Source organism: Nerophis ophidion, linkage group LG03, assembly GCF_033978795.1.
Source record: "Nerophis ophidion isolate RoL-2023_Sa linkage group LG03, RoL_Noph_v1.0, whole genome shotgun sequence".
NCBI classification, from domain to species: Eukaryota; Metazoa; Chordata; class Actinopteri; order Syngnathiformes; family Syngnathidae; genus Nerophis; species Nerophis ophidion.
The window spans coordinates 57904151-57929789 of record NC_084613.1 but is presented as its reverse complement, the minus strand read 5'-3'; the positions used below and the strand labels follow the sequence as shown (position 1 = coordinate 57929789).

Below are 25639 nucleotides of genomic sequence, written 5' to 3'. Positions count from 1 at the left end.
TTCGATGAAATCCTCTCCTCTGCTCTTTCAGGGTCCAGAATTTGACGAGGAAGAAGAGTCTGAACTAACAGTGACAGAGCTGAGGGAGCAATCTAAGAAACAGAGAGCTGAGCTTGAAAAGAGAATGATGGGAGAGGGATCTGAGGAAGAGGAGCGGGAGGAGAAAGTTGAAGGCGAAAGTGACAAGAGGAAACTGTCGAGTGAAGAATCTGGATGTTCATGGGGAATGGGTGAGCTTCTTATCTAACATATACTGTATATTAGAGCTGGGCGATATTGGCTTTTATTAATATCGCAATATTTTTATGCCATATTGCGATATACGATTTATATATTTCGATAGTTTTCCTTAGCTTTGAATGAACACTGGGTGCATATAATCACAGCAGTATGATGATTTTATGTGTCTACATTAAAACATTCTTCTTCATACTGCATTAATATATGCTACTTTTTAACTTTCATGCAGAGAGGGAAATCACAACTAAGTCAATTGACCAAAACTGTATTTATTAAATACTCTTCATTCTCTCGTGGGTGACTTTTTAAATGAAAGAACAAATTAGTAGTGCTGCTACCTTTTGTAGTAATACTTCTGCTGCATACTTTGCGTATTGCTGTTGTCTGCTGAATATCTTCCAGCTTGAAGCTAAACCACCGCCAGATGATGGACCCCCTGTATTTTTTGGGGGGCATTAATTGTTCTTCCTCCATTTGTGATCAGTTTCGTACCTTCTCTCTCTTGTAATGTCACTCGCTCCGCTCCCCTCTGCTTGCGTCATCTGCCTCAGCTAACGTTAGCAATGCTGCTACCTCTGTGGTCGGCGAGAGCGTATGACGCTACACTTGCGACAGCATGTGACGTATGTAAGAAGGCAGGCTCGTTGTACATCTCTGTGATAAGGAGAGACGAGAAGGAGTGAGAAACGCCTGTGGTGTAATGTCTGCAGCTAAAAGCAACTGCGTGAGAACGTATACTCAAATATTACGATATAGTCATTTTCTATTTGCACAGAGACAAACCCGCGATATATCGTTCATATCGATATATCGCCCTACTGTATATACAGTATGGAAATGTTGTAGTGAGAGATGTGAATTAACTCCACGTATCGTCCAAATCAACTCAGCTGAGGAGCCTGTTCCAGAGGAAGATGAGAACGAGGAAAACCCTTTCTCAACCGAGTTCCATGAAGACCAGGAAGCTGCATACTTAAAGGACCCTAAGAAGGCTTTGCAGGGATTTTATGACAGGGAAGGTAAAATACTTGAATCAACAGAAATTAGGATGAAAGTTGTTTTTTTCTCCTGAATATACAGTTGTTTTTTTTTCTTAGGGGAAGAGCTGGAGATTGAGTATGAAGACCAAAATCATGGCACCTGGCTCTGCAGAATAAAGTAAGTGTCCTCAAGACCTTGTAGACATACTAACAGTAATTGTTTTATAAAGCTTTCCAAGCTGCTGCTCGGCTTGTATTTTCACCACAATCTACCTGTGTTTGTAAGATGGCAATAGATGTGTCAGTTATGAATTATGAATAGCAGGATATCATACTGTCTGTGTAGAAAAGTTGAATCAAGGCAATTGGACTTTTCTGGTTTAAGACGTTTCAACTTATGCACAAAATGCTTTTTCATTTTTAAGAGATTTGTCTCCCCCAAAGATTGTATCTTTCCATGAAAGAAGGGGCCAGTAAACAAGCTTTTTCGCCAACAGGAAGGGAAACGATTAGGGGTGTAACTATATTGTAGATACCGCGGTAAAACGGTTTCAGAGTCCTCTCAATGATGCCGTGAAGCATAACAGTATGAAATGAAAACTTGGAGTGTAGATTTTTTCTGGCTTTTTTGCTTTGCTTTGAAAATAAATTATTCTAAACATTCTTGCCACTTAATTTTACACACTATGGCATTTTTAAGTTTTTTTTTCTTTTTTGGACATACAGTAATATCGTACCGTTGCCTTAAAAGCCCTTTGAAACTACTTCAAAACCCTACATTGATGTTTTATAAACATGCTGTGTAGTAACAGACACAAACATAATACAATATGTACAACATTTACCGTATTTTGGTTATTTTAAGAATTACTAGAACTCCTTTCCTGCGGGAATTGATTTTATTGCTCACAGCAACTGACTTCCTACTTCCGTCAACAAACGCGTATTTTCGTTTGCACTTTAATTTTATTGACAGTTTACTTAAGAAACATTAGTATTGTTATTTTTATTTAATAATTTAGTTATAATTTAGGAGCAGCAAGGTGGAAGAGGGGTTAGTGCGTCTGCCTCACAATACGAAGGTCCTGAGTAGTCCTGGGTTCAATCCCGGGCTCGGGATCTTTCTTTGTGGAGTTGGCATGTTCTCTCTGTGACTGCGTGGGTTCCCTCCGGGTACTCCGGCTTCCCCCCACCTCCAAAGACATGCACGTGGGGAAAGGTTGATTGGCAACACTAAATTGGCCCTAGTGTGTGAATGTTGTCTGTCCATCTGTGTTGGCCCTGCGATGAGGTGACGACTTGTCCAGGGTATACCCTGCCTTCCACCCGATTGTAGCTGAGATAGGCACCAGCGCCCTCTGCAACCCCAAAAGGGAATAAGCGGTAGAAATGGATGGATGGATGGATAGTTATAATTTATTCATTTTACGACAGCGCCATTCTCTCATTAAGAGTGTGAACGATAGGCAAAATTTAAAAATAAGTATGAACATTGTTATGATGGATATAGTCCGATAATTATCTTCTTAATATTGGATTGGGACAGGGCTTCATGGTGGCAGAGGGATTAGTGCGTCTGCCTCACAATACAAAAGTCCTGAGTAGTCCTGGGTTCAATCTCGGGCTCGGGATCTTTCTGTGTGGAGTTTGCATGTTCTCCCCGTGACTGCGTGGCTTCCCTCCGGGTACCCCAGCTTCCTACCACTTCCAAAGACATGCACTTGGGGATAGGTTGACTGGCAACACTAAATTGGCGCTAGTGTGTGAATGTGAGTGCTAATGTTGTCTGTCTATCTGTGTTGGCCCTGTGATGATTTGGCGACTTGTCTAGGGTGTACCCCGCCCTCCGCCCGATTGTAGCTATGATAGGCACCAGCGCCCCTCGCGACCCCAAAGGGAATAAGCGGTAGAAAATGGATGGATGGATGGATGGATGGATTGGGACACCCCTTGCAAAGATGTTGAACATTGTAACGTAATTGTTCTCCACCAGAGGGGTCGGTCATACTCTGCACATGCAAGACCCAAACTGCATACTGAATTGAACTGATGAAAACTGGGCTTCATTTCTGCTAGAAATATGTTGCGTAGATGCAGTTTGATCATGCTGCTGTCTGCATATCAGGCTGCCAGTGGACGACGCTCTGGGCCGACAGCTTGTTGCCGAGGTGACCCACACGGGCAAGAAGAAAGAAGCAGCCGTCCAGTGTTGTCTTGAATCCTGCAGGATGCTTGAGGCTAGAGGATTGCTGCGCCAGGAAGCAGGTGCAGCCCAGCTCTTGGAACAGGCAACATCTTAAAAACTTTTTGAGTATTTTAACAAGACTTTGATGTGTTTGCATCCAGTTTCCCGCAAGCGCAAGAAAAAGAACTGGGAAGATGAAGATTACTACGACAGCGACGATGACACCTTCCTGGATCGGACTGGCACCGTTGAGAAGAAGAGGCAAGAGAGAATGAAGAAAGCAGGAAAGATTCAACAGCGAACCGAGACTTATGAATCACTGGTAAGGCTCAAAGCATAATGACAGATTTATAGTATAGTGGAACCTCCAAAGTTGAATACAATATTAAAACTGTTAAGTCATAAGAAATCACGTTGGAGGGGGGCGGATCCATCCATAAATTGGTTGTGTCAATACCGAGGATAGTCTCAGTATATGATAGAGTGATTAGGTCGATATTTTTTACTTTTTCTTCAAATTGTTTTGTTTTTGTCAATGTTTCCAAACTCAGGGAATAATACCATGGACACAGGATGACTTGGAGGGCAAAAAAAAAAAAGCATTTAAATGAGTAGTAGATTAAGCTTTAGTTTAGTTATGTACTATTGACTTTGCTTTGCTCAAACAATTGTATGTAATCAAAAATAATACATAATTAGTTTAAATATCGTGGTAATATTGTTAAACTGTCAATTAGGGCTGGGCGATATGGCCATATCGCGATACACGATATATATCTCGATATTTTGCCTTAGCCTTGAATTAACACTTGATACATATAATCACAGCAGTTTGATGATTGTATGTGTCTACACTAAAACATTCTTCTTCATACTGCAATAATATATACCAGTACTCATTTTAAACATCCATGCAGAGAAGGAAAACTTCAAATAAGTCAATTGGCCAAAACTGTATTTATTAAACAGTTATTAGCAGGTGACTTTTCAAATGATGCTACATATTAGCAGTAATGCTACTTTTGGTAGCAAAGCTTGTGCCCCACACTTGACAAATTAAAGTTGTCTATTCGACATATTCCCGCTTGAAGCCAAACCACTGCAAGACGATAGACCCCGTGCTGTTTTTCTTGGGAATTAATTCTTCCTTCATTTATTACCAGATTCGCACCTTCTTTCTCTCGTGTTACTGCTCGCACGGCTTCGCTCGCATCACAGCTAACGTTACCCATGCTGCTACCACTCTGCTGGGCGAGGGCGTATATATTCGTATGTGACGTATGACGTGACAGTATGTGACGTATGTAAGAAGGTGCGCTTACACTCTGTGAGAAGGAGACACAAGAAGGAGTGGCAGGAGCCTGTAGTGTAATACCCGCAGCTAAAAACAACTGTGTGAGTACGTATACACGAATATCACGATATAGTCATTTTCTATATCGCACAGACACAAACCCGCGATATATCGCGTATATCAATATATCGCTCAGCCCTACTGTCAATAAAACTTACTATAAGTAAAACAGAAAATTTGCAGTTAATACATGTGTACGGTAATTGTTTTGGTCGATCTCACTCGTGAATGATCGAAATTGGCAGCATAGTGAATTAGTGAAGTGAATTATATTTGTATAGCGCTTTTCTCAAGTGACTCAAAGCGCTTTACATTGTGAAACCCAATATCTAAGTTACATTTAAAACCAGTGTGGGTGGCGCTGGGAGCAGGTGGGTAAAGTGTCTTGCCCAAGGACACAACGGCAGTGACTAGGATGGTGCAAGCTGGGATCAAACCTGCAACCCTCAAGCTGCTGGCACGGCCGCTTTACCAACCGAGCTATACCGCCCCACAGCATAGAACCTTAATCGAAACATCCCTAATTTCAAACATAATTGACAGAATTAAATTTTTTCTGAATACATTTTCGCCATAAGAAATTATACAAATCCACCTGAATCCTTTCCAGAGACATTCAAAAATATGATCACAAAACACTTTGTTATAGGTATTAATTATACTTTACATTCAGTAAACAATGTGCAATACATAAATAATAAATTAAATTGATTAAATAACATTTAACATCACTTTTTAACTTTATTAAAGACTGCCATGAGCAGAAAGAGGGGTGAGAAGAGCCACACGGACGCCATCTTTGTCGTCGGTGATCAGTTGCTTGAATTAAATATTTGTTTTTTCACCTTCTTTATAGTGTTAGAATTAATAGGATTCTGTTTGGGCGACACACTTCCATGGAATGATAGACAGGGTAACGGACTAGTTTGTTAGGCACAATGTTTGGTGTTATGTGTCTGTCGAGAAAGTGTAAGAACACATCTTGAGCTTTTTGATGATGATCAATCTGTTGAACTATGACTTTTAGAGCATCCGACTTCAGTGGCCCTACTTAATTTGTGGTTCTTGCTTGATATGAATTCAAAATGGATGCAGTTTAATGATATGTTTTCCTCCAGATTGCCAAGCTGTCAGAGGTGGAGAAGGAGGTGGCAGAGACACAGAAAAAGCTTGGCACGGGTGGGAAAGGTGAGTCATCGTCACATAAACTGTACATGTTTAGATTACATAATCATCATGATCACCTCCTTATTTCGTACCAGATGCCTACAGCTCTTCCAACGATGACCCATTGGATGCGTTCATGACTGCTGTGCGCAGCGAGGCAGCCATGGATGCCGTGGAGCGCAGGAAGCTTCACATGCACGTTGCACACCTGCGCAAAGACGCCCAGCGGCTCCGCAAGCTGGTGGAACTCACACGGCCCACACAGCTGCCCTCACTGCTCCCCAGGTAAAACATGGCTCCTTCCCACTGCCAACCCCATTTTTCTGGGGTAACGTGTAAAAATAATATATCCTTGCTGACTGTAATGACTGTGATTGGTTGGCTGGTAGAACATTATTTTCTGTGCGTAAACAACAGGTTCAGGCCTACAGCCCTATGGGGTGCTGGAAAAAAACAAATCAATTCCGAATCGTGATTCTTGTTTTGTTTTTTTTTAGGGTTTTTTTTGTACCTGTCCTTATTACGTTTATTATTTGAATCAAAATTTGCAATAAAATGCATGGATTTGCCTGAATGCAAATCATTTACATTTTAACATACACTAGTACCAATTTGGTACTTGAAAAAAGGTTCCTGAACCAGTACAAATTACACAATAAAATACAAATAAAAAAATACATCAACTTAACAAATACAATTATATCCAAGCAATACATTCAATAATAACAAATTAAATCTTTAACAAATTGTCATATTTATTGCACCAACACAGATCATAGCGAATGCGCACAATTTGACTCTAGTAATGTTGATACTCATAATTCCCAGTATTCGTAAATGCAACCTTGTTCGCTTTAGCAGTCCTTGATGCATAATGAAAGTGTTGTGTTGTTGTTGCTGCTTGGCTACTATGTAGCCTAGCACTGCGATGTTACCAGGGCTGTTTTTGACATGTTAAGGTCGGCAATAAAGTTTAAAAAGAGTTTCTGTCAGGACGCTACATTACTAACAAGATGTTACTTGTACAATATCATCGCCAAGTATTTGTGGCAGTTTGCTGAGAATGTATTAATTTATTGCCAAGAGCTTTTTTTTCAGTCTGGGGACTACCACTTACAATGGCACCGGTGCTATAATGGAACTGGCTTTTGGTGCCTATCCCTATTGATTCATTCCAGCTGCAACAATAGTCCCCCTCTTTTTAATAACCTATGTTGTAATTTTTATCTTTCTTTTGTCAAACATTTGAACCGATTACAAACCAGACAATATTGAGCATTGATTTATGTCTGTAATGTTTAAAACACAAATATTTTATTCCCTCATACTTACATTTTAGCTCAATAGTCAAGACGCTTTCACACCGGCAGCGTGGGTTCGCTCCCTGCTCTGAGCAGTAGGAAAAAACAATGCAGTTGAGAGAAATATAGAGCACACAATCGCTGCATGAAGCAGAACTGTTTGTAATTGACAGCCATTAACGACAATTTTCGCATTTGCTGTCAAGATCGGGGGCCCCTGATTGGGTGGGGGCCACTGGGTTTCAGCCCTGGTAAGCCCATGCATTGAAGCAACCTTAATTATACAAAAATACCAAACTTGAAACTTTGTAGGGAAGTGTTTCATGTAGTTTAGAATTATTCACATTTGGGCCAGGATATGCAAGAAGGGTTACTTTCACTGGTTGAGTTATTTGTAGCATAAACAGAGCGTCAATCTCTATGAAGCTGGATGGAAAATAGCCCCTAATTGGGTGGGGGTCCTTGGGCTTCAACCCTGTTAAGCCCATGCATTGAAGCAACCTTAATTATACAAAAATACCAAACATGAAATTTTGTAGGTAAGTGTTTCATGTGGTTTAGAATTATTCACATTTGGGCCAGGATATGCAAGAAGGGTTACTTTCACTGGTTGAGTTATTTGTAGCATAAAGAGAGTGTCATTCTCTATGAAGCTGGATGGAAAATAGCCTACTCTAATACAAAATTGGACAAACAAACAAATATGATTTGTTTCACCTACTTTATTGTTGACAGTTCAAGCAGCTCAGAATCTGAGAAAACAAAGAAGGCCTTGCCCCTTTTTGGTGCCATGAAAGGAGGAAGAAAGTTTAAGCTGAAGACTGGCACACTTGGGGTTGGTGTACTTTATTTTGAAATTCAGTCTTTTTGTTATCTGATGTTGACCTAATAATACTACATCGGTTTTGTGTAGAAGTTGCCTCCTAAGCAGCCCAGTTTGCCTCCCGAACTCTTCACCATGAAGGAACTTCCCCCTGCAGGAGAGGAGGAGGAAGAGGAGGAGGAGGAAAAAGATACAGTGTCCGAAAAAACTGTTGACCTTGAAGAGTCGACCAACGTCCTATCCCAAGATACTTCAGGACAGGATGCAGACGGATTAGTGCCACCGAAAGGTCAGATTCCAGAAAAAGTGGTGTAATAAACACTGTACCCTAATTAATAACAATTATATACAAGGTCGATGTTATTTATTTTACAATGACATTAAATACATCATCTTGGAGTTTGCAGTGGTGTTTAAAGTGAAAGTGCTGCAGTTTCCATGAGGACGAAATACTTAACTTTTTAGTATTGACCTAGAAATTATTTATTACAGTATAACTAATTAGTAGTTGCTTGTTATAAAAATATATATATATTTACACGTTCACCTTAAGTCGTTATTCTTAAAGAAATATGCAGTTTTTTTTAATGTAAAACTTAGAGGTATGTATGTTTGTTTTTGGGGGGTTTTCAATCGTAGTAATTAGTTGAAGTGGTATAGACCAGTGTTTTTCAACTTTTTTTGAGCCGAGGCACATTTTTTGCGTTGAAAAAATCCAGTGGAACACCTCCAACAGAAATCATTAAAAAACAAAACTCAGTTGACTGTAAAAAGTCGTCGTGGCAATTGTTGGATATGACTTTAAACCATAACCAAGCATGCATCAATATGTCTCTAGTCCCAAAGTAGGTGTACTGTAACGACCTCTCACATCACGCCATGACTTATTTGACAGTGTTTGTTGCTGTTTTCCTGTGTGTAGTGTTTTAGTTCTTGTTTGCGCTCCTGTTTTGGTAGCTTTTTCTCTTTTTTTTGTATTTTCCCGTCACAGTTTCATGTCTTCCTTTCAGCGATATTTCCCGCATTTACTTTGTTTTAGCAATCAAGAATATTTAAGTTTTTCTTTTTCTTTGTGGAGACATTGTTGATTGTCATGTCATGTTCGCATGTACATTGTGGACGCCGTCTTTGCTCAACACACTGTAAGTCTTTGCTATCGTCCAGCATTCTGTTTTTGTTTACTTTGTAGCCAGTTCAGTTTTTAGTTTTCTTCCTTAAGCTTCAATGCCTTTTCTTAGGGGCACTCAACTTTTGTTTGTTTTTGGTTTTAGCATTAGATACCTTTAAAATTTTAATCGGCATACTGTCTCCCACTGTCATCTGTATATTGGGATTACGACATACAGCGTTCTGACACCTACAAAGCAATTAGCTACTGGCTACCTCCTGATATGGAAGAGCATAATATTGTTACTCTGCCAAGCTTGAGACAGCACCGACAATCAAAAAAGGCAAATTATTTGTAGACAATAATTACTTGTTTGCAAAAAATATTTTTACCCCAAAAAGGTTAAACTAGATAATATCCCACGGCACACCAGACTGTATCTCACGGCACACAAGTGTGACGCGGCACAGTGGTTGAAAAACACTGTTATAGACAATGGATGGTGTAGTGCTTCTTGACTTACTTATGCCACTAGGTGACTGTAGACTCTATGGCAGGGGTCCCCAACTTTTTTTTTTCCCACCAGGGATCGGTTGAATGTATGCATAAAAACAGCAAAAAAATTAGCATGAAAAATCAACTCACCATAACGCTGAAGTTGTGGGAGCCCTGGGTGTGTTTCCTTGCGAGGAGATGGTCCCCAGTGTTTCTTAACCAAAAAACTGTTGGGCTCTGAGCGCTGCCTAGAATGTAATGTATCTGTTTTTTCAGCTGTGGTCCGCTTTGGCCGGAGCGGTACTTAGTTGTAATACACTTTTCTACCACGTGTGGCAGTAATGACAGTATAAAACAAACAGAAGAAGCCTGGCGCTAATGTCATTGAGAAATGTTTTAAGCGCAAAAATTATGATTAAAGTGGTGAAGCTGTATTTTCATTTGTACTTTAATTTTATCGACAGTTTAGAACTAATTTTAGCAAAAGATAATACACAGTTTGTTATTAATTTTATTATTATTAATAAATCTGACCGAAACCTAACATTTATTTCTTAGATGAATAATCTTTAAGATTTCCACATCCTTTTATATAATTTTACAAAGTAGTAAACTGTAAGTAGGTTAAATATTTTATGTATTGAATATTATCAAATGTTTTTTTTTTTTTTTTAATCAGAGCCCAGTCCCAAAAAGAGGACAGCTAAGCCATGTGCGGACGCTGACCCGCCCCCGTCTCAGGACACAAAACCCAGTTCTAACCCACCAGCTGCTGGTGAGTCCTTAGTAATTATGACGTTTTGAGCCTACCCTGACATTTCTGTAAAACTTTACAGAATCCAGAGCCAAGGGTGATGAGGAGCCTAGTCTGAGAAAGAGAAAGAAAGTGATGGTAGGTGGCACTTCTTACACTCAATGAGCTCATGTTACATACTTTATACTAACTCTTTGTGGTGTGCGTGCATGTATGTCTGTTCACATAGCCCCCAGTGCAGCTCTCAGGCCAGTATCCTCAAGACGACCCTGATTATTGTGTCTGGATGCCGCCCACAGGTAACCTTTCCCAACAGCTAGAACTTTATTCAAGAAGCTTGTATTGAAATTGAAGTATTTACGTTTATTTGGACATGATGAGTTCTGACAGAATGAGCTTTAATGACCTATTGGAATTATTTACACATGGGCCATTCTATCAACTCTGTGCCATTTGCTTGCTCTAACAATCAAAAATAAACCTATGTTAAATGTTTAAATTCAAAATATGACCATACACATAATGAACATACACAAATTCACACATTTTGTTGTAAATTATGCTACATATTAACAGAATAAACTACAAACCCTGTTTCCATATGAGTTGGAAAATTGTGTTAGATGTAAATATAAACGGAATACAATGATTTGCAAATCCTTTTCAACCCATATTCAATTGAATGCACTACAAAGACAAGATTTTTGATGTTCAAACTCATACACGTAATTTTTTCTTGCAAATAATAATTAACTTAGAATCTCATGGCTGCAACACATGACAAAGTAGTTGGGAAAGGACATGCTCACCATTGTGTTACATCACCTTCTCTTTTAACAACACTCACTAAACGTTTGGGAACTGAGGAAACTAATTGTTGAAGCTTTGCAAGGGGAATTCTTTCCCATTCTTGTTTTATGTAGAGCTTCAGTTGTTCAACAGTCCGGGGTCTTCATAATGCGCCAGACATTTTCTATGGGAGACAGGTCTGGACTGCAGGCGGGCCAGGACAGTACCCACACTCTTTTTTTACAAAGCCACGCTGTTGTAACACTTGTCTTGCTGAAATAAGCAGTCGCGTGTCCATGATAACGTTGCTGGGATGACAAAATATGTTGCTCCAAAACCTGTATGGACCTTTCAGCATTAATTCTGCCTTCACAGATGTGTAAGTTTCCCATGCCTTGGGCACTAATACACCCCCATACCATCACAGATGCTGGCTTTTGAACTTTGCGCCTATAACAATCCGAATGGTTATTTTCATCTTTGTTCTGGAGGACACCACATCCTCTGTTTCCAAATATAATTTGAAATGTGGACTCGTCGGACCACAGAACCCCTTTCCACTTTGCATCAGTCCATCTTAGATGAGCTCGGGCCCAGCCAAGCCGGCGGCGTTTCAGGATGTTCTACTATGTTTTGCATAGTAGAGTTTTAACTTGCACTTACAGATGTAGCAACCAACTGTAGTTACTGACAGTTGTTTTATGAAGTGTTCCTGAGCCCATGTGGTGATATCCTTTACACACTGATGTCGGTTTTTGATGCAGTACCGCCTGAGGGATCAAAAGTCTGTAATATCATCGCTAACGTGCAGTGATTTCTCCAGATTTTCTGAACTTTTTGATGATTTTACGGACCGTAGATGGTAAAATCCCTAAATTCCTTGCAATAGCTCGTTGAGAGATGTTGTTCTTAAACTGTTCGACAATTTGCTTACAAAGTGGTGACCCTCACCCCATCCTTGTTTGTGAATTACTTAGCATTTCATGGAAGCTGCTTTTATACCTAATCATGGCACCCAACTGCACTCAATTAGCCTGCACACCTGTGGAATGTTCCATATAAGTGTTTGATGAGCATTCCTCAACTTTATCAGTATTTATTGCCACCTTCCCCAACTTCTTTGTCATGTGTTGCTGGCATCAAATTCTAAAGTTAATGATTATTGGCAAAAAAAAAGGTTTATCAGTTTGAACATCAAATATGTTGTCTTTGTAGCATATTCAACTGAATATGGGTTGAAAATGATTTGCAAATTATTGTATTCCGTTTGTATTTACATCTAACACAATTTCCCAACTCATATGGAAACGGGGTTTGTACATGATGTTAGTACATCAGTTGGAGAAAATGAGTAAATTACATTATTTTGATGTTATTTTTAATTTAATTTTCTGATTGATTAAAATTAACACCAACGGGAGCATTTTTAAACTCTGCCAGATTAAATTCCACCCATTTGACAAATAAAAATAGAATACCTTCAGCGCCCCGCGAACCCAAAAAAGACAAGCGGTAGAAGATGGATGGATGAATGGAAAATTAACCGCAACACGTTAGTGTAAAAAAAAAACATGATTTGTAAGATTTCAGAATGTGAACGTTGGTTTATTTTTAAACAAAAAAAAAACAATATGAAATTGTCTTTATTCTTAAGTTATTATCCCATGATTTTACCAGTCCAGCCTACTTAATAGATTTTCCTCCATGTGGCTCCTGAGCTAAAATTAATTTGACACCCCATTTTTAAACAATAGTTTATATTCAAAATATTTGATTTAATTATTTTTATGATTTCATTATTTCATGTTTTCATTATCATATGATTTAATTGAGGACACATTTGAGTAATTATTTAAAGATTTCTTTATAAAAGCTTGTCCCATTTGGCCCTGGTCAACGCTGAGAACCACTGCTTTAGACCACTTCTAATTGTAATTACAACCCTCAAAGTATGTTAAAATACTGTCTAAACATCACAAAAGGCCACAAATCAGTCAGCCATTTTGAAGAATTCCGCTCCGAACGTCTTCGATATTTTCCATAGATTGAGGTCACTAGAGGAAAACTTCTGCACTCTAACCATAGTATCAGATCAGTCATAATGGAAATACAGAAACAATAGAGAAAGATGTGCTGTCTATCATTCATAATTACTATATATTAAATTTTCTTTTTTTTTATGCAATCCAAGTCGTAAATACATATGTAGTCCGTCAATGAGGGCTCTCTATTCCGCCCCCAAAACCCTTTAATTAACCATCCAAAACCCGCCAACAATACACATATTGTGACTTGAATATTAACCAACTATTAGCGATGTTGTTATTATAAGCACTAACGCAGACAAACTATTTTTTTAATGGCGGATTGATAACACACAGTTAAGTAACGCTCTGCTGCTTTACTGTGAGCTGGCCGCAATGTCCTGTTGCTCCTGCATCATCGCATCTTGGCTTTTCAAAGTTATTGTAGATTATAAATCATGACTCTCATCTGGATATTACGAGGATTTAGGCTTTAGCCATACATCTAGAAGTTGTTCATCTGTGACATTCAAATATGTACCCAAAGACAATGTCTGCAGGGAGACTTTTCCCTTTTAACACTTTGTGTGGCTCATGATTAATTATTTATCTAAACGAGAAGACATGGACATCATATCAGTCGTCATCCAAGTAAGAGCAGACATTGTACAGCAGGGGTCACCAACCTTTTTGAAACCAAGATCTACTTCTTGGGTACTGATTAATGTGAAGGGCTACCAGTTTGATAAACACTTAAATAAATTGCCAGGAATAGCCAATTTGCTCAATTTACCTTTAATAAATAAATCAATACATATAAAAAAAATGGGTATTTCTGTCTGTCATTCCGTCGTACATTTTTTTTCCTTTCACGGAAGGTTTTTTGTAGAGAATAAATGATGAAAAAAACACTTAATTTACGGTTTAAAAAAGGAGAAAACACGAAAAAAATTCAAATTAAATTTTGAAACATAATTTATCTTCAATTTCGACTCTTTAAAATTTTAAATTCAACCGAAAAATATAAAAAGAAAAACTAGCTAATTTGAATCTTTTTGAAAAAATTAAAAAAAGAATTTATGGAAGATCATTAGTGATTTTTCCTGATTAAGATTAATTTTAGAATTTTGTTTTAAGTAGGTTAAAATCCAATCTGCACTTTGTTAGAATATATAACAAGTTGGACCAAACTATATTTCTAACAAAGAAAAATCATTATTTATTCTAGATTTTCCAGAACAAAATTTTTAAAAGAAATTCAAAAGACTTTGAAATAAGATTTAAATTTGATTGGACAGATTTTATAGATTTGCCAGAATATTTTTGGGGAATTTTAATCATAATAAATTTGAAAAAATATTTCACAAATATTCTTCGTCGAAAAAACAGAAACTAAAATGAATAATAAATCAAAAAGTATCTATTATTCTTTACAATCAAAAAAAAATTACTTGAACATTGATTTAAATTGTCAGGAAAGAAGAGGAAGGAATTTAAAAGGTAAAAAGGTTTAAAAATCCTAAAATCATTTTTAAGGTTGTATTTTTCCTCTAAAATTGTCTTTCTGAAAGTTATAAGAAGCAAAGTAAAAAAATAAATGAATTTATTTAAACAAGTGAAGACCAAGTCTTTAAAATATTTTCTTGGATTTTCAAATTCTATTTGAGTTTTGTCTCTCTTAGAATTCAAAATGTCGAGCAAAGCAAGACCAGCTTGCTAGTAAATAAATAAAGTTTAAAAAATAGCGGCAGCTCATTGGTAAGTGCTGCTACTCATCTGGTCCTTACGAGCTACCTGGTGCCCGCGGGCACCGCGTTGGTGACCCCTGTTGTACAGTAAGCGATTGTTTTATTATGTTTGTAGTTTGTATTTCTTGTTTATCAATACTGCTACATGATGCATAGTGTTTCACTAAAGCTGGAATTGTTAAACATCGCTTCTAAAACTTGTAGATCATCCTCATATTAAGGATCAAAAATATACGTTTCTGGATCATCATTTTTTTGCAAAATAATAGTTGATGGCTCTCATAAAGTCTGCATGATTGTCATTGTTGTTAGTGGGAAGGGATCAATGGTTCCTACCTCTACATCACGTGATCACATCACTGGCGAGGTCATTATCTCTTAAAATGTCTCAGTAATCTTGGGGAGCTTTTTACTATGTGGATCCTATCTATTTACTCGCAAACTTTGCAAGTATTTCGGTGTCCTACATCAGATATATAATGTATGATAATGGCTTCAATATAGAGGCAACTTGTTTTTCCACTCTGCTGGTCTTTTAATTTCAGGTTTTACTGTACACATTTTCTTACCTGGGGACACAAATTGCATCCATTTGGTTGAATGCTCCAAATATAAAATGAGTAAACACAATAAATGGTTAATTCACAACACAATAAATAAATTCAAGCTGAGCCACTCACAATAAATAGATACCGTATTTTTTGGAGTATAAGTCGCTCCGGAGTATAAGTCGCACCGGTCGAAGAAACATAATAAAGAAGGAAAAAAAACATATGTAAGTCGCACTGGAGTATAAGTCAAATTTTTTGGGGAAATGTATTTGATAAAACCCAACACCAATAATAGACATTTGAAAAGCAATTTAAAATAAATAAAGAATAGTGAACAACAGGCTGAATAAGTGTACGTTATATGGCGCATAAATAACCAACTGAGAAGGTGCCTGGTATGTTAACGTAACATATTATGGTAAGAGTCACACAAATAACTATAACATATAGAAAATGCTATAAGTTTACCAAACAATCTGTCACTCCTAATCGCTAAATCCGATGAAATCTTATACGTCTAGTCTCTTACGTGAATGAGCTAAATAATATTATTTGATATTTTACAGTAATGTGTTAATAATTTCAGACATAAGTCGCTCCTGAGTATAAGTCACATCCCCGGCCAAACTATGAAAAAAAAACTGCGACTTATAGTCCGAAAAATACGGTGCACGATAATGTTTCATTCTATACATTGATTGGTTTAATAATCCAAACCAGTGTTGTTTTTTTTTACCAAGTACCAACATAATGACCAACATTACAATAGAGTAGTGTAGTAGGCCTAAGTATGTATTAAAACAAGGCAGAAGTTTTATTCAACAAGTATATCTAATATTAAATGTATTAATATTACACACAGTTTGAATATAGAAAAATAAAACATTAGACTTCAATCAAGTGATTCTTTGACGAACAAGTAGACGCAACGTGTGTACTTTTAGTGGTACATGTAACACCGTTTGAGAATCCCTGTTCTAAACATTGCAGCGTTATCTCCAATTCATTCTTTAAATATATGTGGACATTCTCAAGTGATTCTGTTCATCACTTTTAGGTCAAACTGGAGATGGCCGCACCCACCTTAATGACAAGTATGGCTACTAAGGGAATAGACGTCCATCCTCCACACTCCCGCTGTATTACTCAGCAAGGCACTTGGATTGTACTTTGGTGATATCGTCTGAGTAAGCACAACTGATATCAAGACACACCCACTGATCCCTTTCAGCCCAGCACACAACAATCCCACTCTGTCTTTTTCCAAGCAGAAAATACACAAAATGGTGGCGCGAGATCTAACTGATGTGAATTCAGCTTTTTTTCCCCCCCGACGTTTTTAGTCTCTGGCGGCTCTTCTTACATTTCAAACCACCTGACATCCAATCTGTATCCCTCCCCTCTTTGGCTCCACTTGATCACAGGCATTACTCCCCTCCCTCCAAAAGGAGAGTGTATAGCAGGGAAGCAGCTTTTCTGACCATCTGGACACTTGGATGGCTTACTGAATGAAACACAAGCTGATAATGACTCAAGCTACAGTAAGCAGAGTTGTGTGTCAGCACACACACCTTTTCCGAGTTCTCTTTTTAACAGGATTGTCGTTGTTAGACATTCCAGCTGTCACTGCTGCTCCTTTCATTTCATTGTTTTTGTCATTTCTGCTCAACTTGTAATTATTGTACAAAAAGTGTAAACAACAAAAAAAATGTACACACAACCTGTGACCGTGTTGGCTCCACACCTTGCAGTCCCCGTTCTCATACACGCCACAACAGTGACTGCTAATCAAGTGCGGCCGACACTAGGTCACTAAGTGCAGCGGTCACAGGGCCAATCGTGGGCTTAAGCCACCTCGTTAGGGGTTATTAGGGGCACTTACATAAGGTCAGTTAGGTCTCAACATAATTCTGTTTATGTAAGACAAACTGTCCTCAGATTGGAGAGCACAAAAGGGACCCTTGGTGGTTCAAAAGAGTGTTTATGAATACAGGTGCTCCAAGTGGAATTACAGTAAAGTCAGACTCACAGTGCTGGGTAGTAAATCGCACAATAGAGCGATTGATGTTCAATATTGGTGGGCATTTCTCCTCTCTCTAGGCTTTTTATGAGGTGCATTTTCACTTCATGGTGATGGCATTCCTTTTCTTTGGCACACTTCCTCTAAAAAGGACCTGTCTTACACCTGGGAGACATGATGAAGAGCAAGAAGTTCAGAGGGCTCCCGATTCAACTTTTTCACTCTCAGTACGATAGAGATATTGACCCGATACAATATCAACATTATCCATTTTCTACCTCTAGTCCCTCTCGGGGTCGCGTGATGGCTGGAGCCTACACAGGGCCAACGCAGACAGACAACATTCACACACTAGGGCATGCGTCGGCAACCTAAAACGTTGAATGAGCCATATTGGACCAAAAATACAAAATCAAACATGTCTGGAGCCGCAAAAAATTTAAAGCCACATTACATACAGATAGTGTGTCATGACATATAAATTGAATTAGGAGGACTTAAAGGAAACCAAATGAGCTCAAATATACCTACAAATGAGGCATAATGGTGCAATATAGCTAGCCTAAATAGTTTGTTAGCATCGATTAGCTTGCAGTCATGAATGCACCTTTGTGCATTCAGGCACAATGTTAAACGTTGGGTGGACAAAATGAGACAGAAAAAGAAGTGGCATTAAGGACTATTACAAACTCAGAGAAATCTATATATGTAAACAAACTACGGTGAGTTCAAGGACTGCCAAAATTAGTAGGACAAAACGGCCCTCGCCAAATACTCGAATCAGTGAAGCATGTTTAATAAAAACAGTGTGCTTTATAGCAATTAGGGAGGTTTGTGTCATGTTTGTCCTCCTACAGAAACCATATCAAAACAAAAAATATATTTTTTAAACCCCCCCCCCCCCCCCATCTTTTTCAAACATTTTGGAAAAATCTCCAGAGAGCCACTAGGGCAGCGCTAAAGAACCGTGGGTTGCCGACCCCTGGACTAGGGCCAATGTAGTGTTGCCAATCAACCCATCCTCAGGTGCGTGTCTTTGGAGGTAGTACCAAAAGGGAACCCACCCAGTCACTGGGAGGACATGCAAACTCCAAGCACTAACCACCATGCTGCCGATGTCAGCACTAATAATTTTTTTTATTTTGTAGTATTTAATGTTAGAGAATTCTTGATCAACCAAACTTGCTCACACAAAACAACAGTATGTATAAAAACACTAACCTGTTTTAAACTGCAATATTGAACTATAGCTTGTGTGCTATTGTGTGCTTGGCTGTTGTGTAGCTGACAGCGCCTAATAGCCCAACATGTATGGGTGTCGTAATAAAACTTTTTTACTTCTGATACGATACCGATATTGAAGCCTTAAATGTTGGCCGATACCGATAGTAATCTGATATATTTGCAGGAATCATAGATGGATAATCCCTTTTTGGGAAATTCAAGTATTATATACTTTAAAAATGTTGTAGTGTGGAATTAAAAAAAAAGATTTAATCAGGTGAAATTAGTCAAAGAGAACAAGAACACTAACCTTATTGTCTCATGGTAAAAATGTATTATTTTATAGTGGTAGAATGTTGTGAAAGGCCTGCGCAAGTACAATTATTTAGAGAAAAATTGGTAGGTAAAAAACAAACCTTATGACAGATTTATTTATGCATCTGAATTGGAGTGTTAATTTGTGTTTTGTCGACATCTAGTGGCAACAATAAGTCATTACATAAACTTATGACAGTAAATTAAATGACGCAGACTCGTTTGTTCATTCTAATATGCTTGTGACTTTGTTTTGAAGTAATATGCACTTAAAATGGTTTGATACTTGTGAATACCTCATTTAAATGCTCCAACTTAAGTGATTTGAGATGAGCACCGTCTCTTGGCTAATTGTTATGCTCTAAGTTGCAAGCAAAAATTAAAGTTACGCGAATCCCCACCATTAGTTGGCGTAGCAAATGTCAAAGTGAAGCCTGTACGATCCGAATAAAATATCTGGTCTTACTTGCAAGCATTGGCTTGTAGGTAAAGATGAACAGAATGTTGTATTTCCAACTATGGGAAGGAAAAAAGTGAGCGTGAAGGATATTGCTGAGAAGAAGAATTGACTGAAAATGTGTCGCTCACTTGGCGAAACAATGGTAGCATATCACTGCTAGTCTGCACCATACCGAAACAGAATGAGTCAAGAATGTGAGAGTTGTATCTAAACAGCATTTATCCATGAAAATATGGAAAAGCAGCTGATGGTGTGGAAGGAAATACCTTAAAAAAATCCTCACCTCCATTGTAAATACTATACATTATATTATTTAATCAAACTACTGTACGTGTTAGTATACAGTCTAGCGTTTTTATGCAATACTTTTATCATTTTCTTTTTTCTTGTTAAAAGACATGTTAAAATTGTGCTGTTTTGGGGACCGGATAACCATTCCAATGAGTGAGGTTGATATGAGATAAAGGTGATTTGAGATAAGAGTTCTGTCACAGAACCAATTGAGCTTGTAAGTTGGGGTACAACTGTACTGAAAATGGGATTTTAGAAATGTTGTAAATGTTTACATTGTGCAGGACTTTTATTAGTGTCTAGCTTGTGTGGTATCGTGTGCTTAGCTGTTGTGTGGCTGTTAGCTCCTTATAGCCGATAGCCCGCCATGTTTAACTCTTGTATCTTAACTAAAATACAAGACCAACCTTGTGTGCTTATTGGAAGACATTTCGTCATGTTTTTGCATGGTTGCGGACGGAGTGACCCCAAGATGCAGGGGCGACAGGCGACGTGCAGGTAACAAGTTCTTTAAAAATGAAGGATGGTGCAGGATTGTTTTGCAAACAAATAGCTAGTGCACACAGCATGAAGCCACAATAGACAATGAGCCAGCAAGTGAAGGAGGAAACAAGGTGGAACTAATTAAAGGGGAACATTATCACAATTTCAAAAGGGTTAAAACCAATAAAAATCAGTTCCCAGTGGCTTATTTTATTTTTCGAAGTATTTTTCAAAATTTTACCCATCATCGAATATCCCGAAAAAAGGCTTTAAAGTGCCTGATTTTCGCTCTCTGTAAATCCACTCGTCCATTTTCCTGTGACGTCACATAGTGACGCCAATACAAACAAACATGGCGGATAGAACAGCACGATATAGCGACATTAGCTCTGATTCAGACTCGGATTTCAGCGGCTTAAGCGATTCAACAGATTACGCATGTATTGAAACGGATGGTTGGAGTGTGGAGGCAGATAGCGAAAACGGAATTGAAGAAGAAACTGAAGCTATTGAGCGAATAGCTATTGAAGTTATTAGGCAATTGCTTTCTAACCAACAATTGCATCTTTTGACCACTGGACCAACTTAAATCCATCGATTGGTAAGTGTTTGTTTGGCATTAAATGTGGGTGGAGGGAAAGGCTGGATGCAAATTTAGCTACAAATGTACATACAGCTAGCCTAAACAGCATGTCAGCATCGAGTAGCTGGCAGTCATGACGCGACCAAATATGTCTGATTAGCACATAAGTCAACAACATCAACAAAACTCACCTTTGTGATTTCATTGACTTTATTGTTGGAAATGCATCTGCTTTGAGTGTCGCAGGATATCCACACATCTCTGTCGTAGCATCGTTATCGTCTGTAAAATGTGCAGACCAAACGAGGGACTTTCGCATCTTTTGACATTCGTACAACTTGAATCCGTCAATTGGTATGTGTTTGTTTGGCATTTAATGTGGGTGGAGGGAAAGGCTGGATGCAAATATAGCTACAAATGAGGCATAACAATGCAATGTGTAAATACAGCTAGCCTAAATAGCATGTTAGCATCGATTAGCACGCACACTCCACGTAAGTAAACATGAATCCGTCCCTGATCGTGTTGTTACACCCTCCGACAACACACCGACGAGGCATGATGTCTCCAAAGTACGGAAAATAGTTGAAAAAACGGAAAATAACAGAGCTGATTTGACTTGGTGTGTGAAATGTGTTTGAGAAAATAGCGGATTGCTTCCCATTGTAACGTCACGGGTGAAAGGTCATCGCTCCGACAGCGATCAATTGAAAGGCGTTTTAATCGCCAAATTCACCCTTTTAGAGTTCGGATATCGGTTAGAAAAAAATATGGTCTTTTTTCTGCAACATCAAGGTATATATTGACGCTTACATAGGTCTGGTGATAATGTTCCCCTTTAACAACAAAGAACAGGTGTGTTGGCAGGACAAGGAACAGAAAGTAAAAGGGGCTGTATTGTATACCATAGAAACCAAACAGAAAATCAGGGAAACAGAAGAAAACAATCAGCATAACCAAAAATCTGTCACGCGTACCAGTATTGTACCAGCTGATATAATTCAATACTTGTTTTTTTGCTGATATGGGACCAATATCTGATACAAAGTTGAATCGGGACACCCTTACTAATAAGTGATGTTATCCTTCCTCAGTATCTGTAAACAAGAAGTGTATTTTTCCACTGTAATTACTCATATTTACAGACCAAATTGAGGTTTTTAATGAATTTATGGGAGCATGTCCAAAACCAGGCAGCACGGTGTCACATGGGTTAGTGCGTGTGCCTCACAATACGAAGGTCCTAAGTAGTCCTGGGTTCAATCTCGGGCTCTGGATCTTTCTGTTTGGAGTTTGCATGTTCTCCCCGTGACTGCGTGGGTTCCCTCCGGGAAGACATGCACCTGGGGATAAGTTGATTGACGACACTAAATTGGCCCTCGTGTTTGAAGGTCGTCTGTCTGTGTTGGCTCTGTGATGAGATGGTGATTTGTCCAGCCTGAATGCCGCGGGGATAAGCTCCAGCATCCCCACCCCGTCACCCCGAAAGGGTCAAGCGGTAGGAAAATGGATGGACAGATGTCCAAAACCTCAAAATGACAATAAAAAATGAAAGTCCTTGCCAACAGCCCTTCACACTGTCACCCTATTATTGTGTTTTGGTCACATTTTCCCAAAAGTAATGAAATTATCTTGCGGACTACAAAACTGGTGTATGATGTACAAACCCTGTTTCCATATGAGTTGGGAAATTGTGTTAGATGTAAATATAAACGGAATACAATGATTTGCAAATCATTTTCAACCCATATTCAATTGAATGCACTACAAAGACCAGATATTTAATGTTCAAACTCATAAATTTTTTTTTTTTTTTTTGCTAAAATTAATTAACTTAGAATTTCATGGCTGCAACACGTGCCAAAGTAGTTGGGAAAGGGCATGTTCACCACTGTGTTACATCACCTTTTCTTTTAACAACACTCAACAAACTTTTGGTAACTGAGGAAACTAATTTTTGAAGTTTTGAAAGTGGAATTCTTTCTCATTCTTGTTTTATGTAGAGCTTTAGTCGTTCAACATCAGCTGTTGGATTTTACGCTTCATAATGCGCCACAAATTTTCGATGGGAGACATGTCTGGACTGCAGGCGGGCCGGGAAAGTACCCGCACTCTTTTACTAAAAAACCACGCTGTGGTAACACGCGGCTTAGCATTATCTTGCTGAAATAAGCAGGGGCGTCCATGATAACGTTGCTTGGATGACAACATATGTTGCTCCAAAACCTGTATGGACCTTTCAGCATTAATGGTGCCTTCACAGATGTGTAATTTACCCATGCCTTGGGCACTAATACACCCCCATACCATCACAGATGCTGGCTTTTGAACTTTGCGTCGACAACAGTCTGGATGGTTATTTTCCTCTTTGTTCCGGAGGACACCATGTCCACAGTTTCCAAATATAATTTGAAATGGGGACTCGTCAGACACAGAATACTTTGTATCAGTCCAACTTAGATGAGCTCGGGCCCAGAGAAGCCAGCGGCGTTCCTTGGTGTTGTTGATAAATGGGTTTTGCTTTGCATAGCAGAGTTTTAACTTGCACTTACAGATGTAGCGACCAATTGTAGTTACTGACAGCGGTTTTATGAAGTGTTCCTGAGCCCATGTGGTGATATCCTTTACACACTGATGTCGGTTTTTGATGCAGTACCGACTGAGGGATCAACGGTCCTTAATATCATTGCTTACGTGCAGTGATTTTTCCAGATTCTCTGAACCTTTTGATGATTTTACAGACCGTAGATGGTAAAATCCCTAAATTCTTTGCAATGGCTCGTTGAGAAACGTTGTTCTAAAACTGTTCGACAATTTGCTTACAAAGTGGTGACCCTCGCCCCATCCTTGTTTGTGAATTACTTAGCATTTCATGGAAGCTGCTTTTATACCCAATCATGGCACCCACCTGTTCCCAATTAGCCTGCAGACCTGTGGGATGTTCCAAATAAGTGTTTGATGAGTATTTCTCAACTTTATCAGTATTTATTGCCACTTTTCCCAACTTCTTTGTCATGTGTTGCTGGCATCAAATTCTAAAGTTAATTATTATTTGCCACAAAAAAAAGGTTTATCAGTTTGAACATCAAAAATGTTGTCTTTGTAGCATATTCAACTGAATATGGGTTGAAAATGATTTGCAAATCATTGTATTCCGTTTATATTTACATCTAACACAATTTCCCAACTCATATGGAAACGGGGTTAGTATAAAACATGTACTAATATGCTCTCAGAAGGTGTGCACAGGATTCAAACCAATAGATATGACCTAACACTTCATAGATTTCAGAACGTGTTTAAAAAGACATGAAAAAAATAAATGTCTCTCCTCAAACAGGTATTTGTATTTCTTTGCAATGGCTCTGTACATTTCTATCATAATTATTGTTTTATTTTCTTGTATTAGACTAAACATTGTGTTTTTTGTAAATAAGGCCACTTCTGTGCCTATAAGTCACACGTCAGCAGCCAAGAGGAGATTTTGTAACATGTTTTGAAAAGGTTTTATCATTTATTTACCAAACAATACACAGTGCATCCAGAAAGTATTCACACCGCTTTACTTTTTCCACATGTTACAGCCTTAATCCAAAATGGAATAAATTATTTTGTGTCCTCACAATTCTACAGACAAACCCCCATATGACAATGCAATGTTTTTTTTTATTTTTCAAATGTATTAAAAATAAAATGAAAAAAATTACATGCACAGAAGTATTCAGACCGGTTGCTCAATACTTTGTTGATGCACCTTTGGCAGCAATTACAGCCTCAAGTCTTTTTGAATACGACGCCACATGCTAAATTGGCACACCTATCTTTGGGCAGTTTCGCCCATTCCTCTTTGCAACACATTCCAAGCTCAATCAGGTTAGATGGGAAGTGTTGGTTTGCAACCAGGATGTCTCTGTACATTGTTGCATTCATATTTCCCTTTATCCTGACTAGTCATCCTAGTTCTTGACACTGAAAACTATCCCCACAGCATGATGCTGCCACCACCATGCTTCACTGTAAGGATGGTATTAGTCTGGTAATGAGCGGAGCCTGGTTTCCTCCAAACATTATGCCTGGCATTCACGCAAAATTGTTCAATCAAAATTATTTCTCATGATCTGAGAGTCTTTCAGGTGCATTTTGGCAAAAATGGCTTCCGTCTGGCCACTATGCCATACAGGCCTGATAGGTGGATCGCAGCAGAGATGGTTGTCCTTCTGGAAGGTTCTCTTCTCTCCACAGAGGAAGGATGTAGCTCTGACAGTGACCATCAGGTTCTTGGTCACCTCCCTGACTAGACTAAGAGGAATGCAGCAATGGATGAAAACCAACACTTGCCATCCAACCAGTTGGAGCTTGAGAGGTGCTGCAAAGAGGAACGGGCAAAACTGCCCAAAGATAGGTGTGCCAAGCTTGTGGCATCGTATTCAAAAAGACTTGAGGCTGTAATTGCTGCCAAAGGTGCATCAACAATGTATTAAGCAAGGGCTGGGAATACTTATGTACATGTGATCTTTTTTTAGTTTTTCAATACATTTGCAAATAAATAAAAATCAGCAACATTTTCGCATTGTAAATATGGCGTATTTGTAGATTCTTGAGGACGAAAATGGACTAATTCCATTTTGGAATAAGGCTGTAACACAACAAAATGTGGAAAAAGAGCTGTGAATTCTTTCCACATGCGCGAGAAACATGTTGAATCGAGAATCGATTCAGAAGTGAATAGTCACCCCGGAATTGA

General features: G+C 38.6%; 1 protein-coding gene across 3 annotated transcripts in view; it reads left to right on the top strand.

The window, feature by feature from the left end:
- The window catches only part of slc4a1ap (solute carrier family 4 member 1 adaptor protein), a 56603-nt gene that overhangs the window by 7914 nt on the left and 23050 nt on the right, over nt 1–25639 (top strand). The window contains exons 2-14 of one of the 3 annotated variants that reach the window (XM_061895712.1): nt 32–230; nt 1131–1259; nt 1338–1398; nt 3346–3485; nt 3567–3727; nt 5878–5947; nt 6022–6211; nt 7963–8062; nt 8141–8339; nt 10333–10428; nt 10490–10545; nt 10637–10706; nt 22287–24226. In XM_061895712.1, the coding sequence (XP_061751696.1) occupies nt 32–230; nt 1131–1259; nt 1338–1398; nt 3346–3485; nt 3567–3727; nt 5878–5947; nt 6022–6211; nt 7963–8062; nt 8141–8339; nt 10333–10428; nt 10490–10545; nt 10637–10706; nt 22287–22312 (1497 nt within the window). In that variant the 3' untranslated portion in view covers nt 22313–24226. Of the gene's footprint in view, nt 1–31; nt 231–1130; nt 1260–1337; nt 1399–3345; nt 3486–3566; nt 3728–5877; nt 5948–6021; nt 6212–7962; nt 8063–8140; nt 8340–10332; nt 10429–10489; nt 10546–10636; nt 10707–16576; nt 24227–25639 lie in introns of those variants that run through there. The other 2 variants (XM_061895711.1, XM_061895710.1) reach the window with 2 other exon arrangements.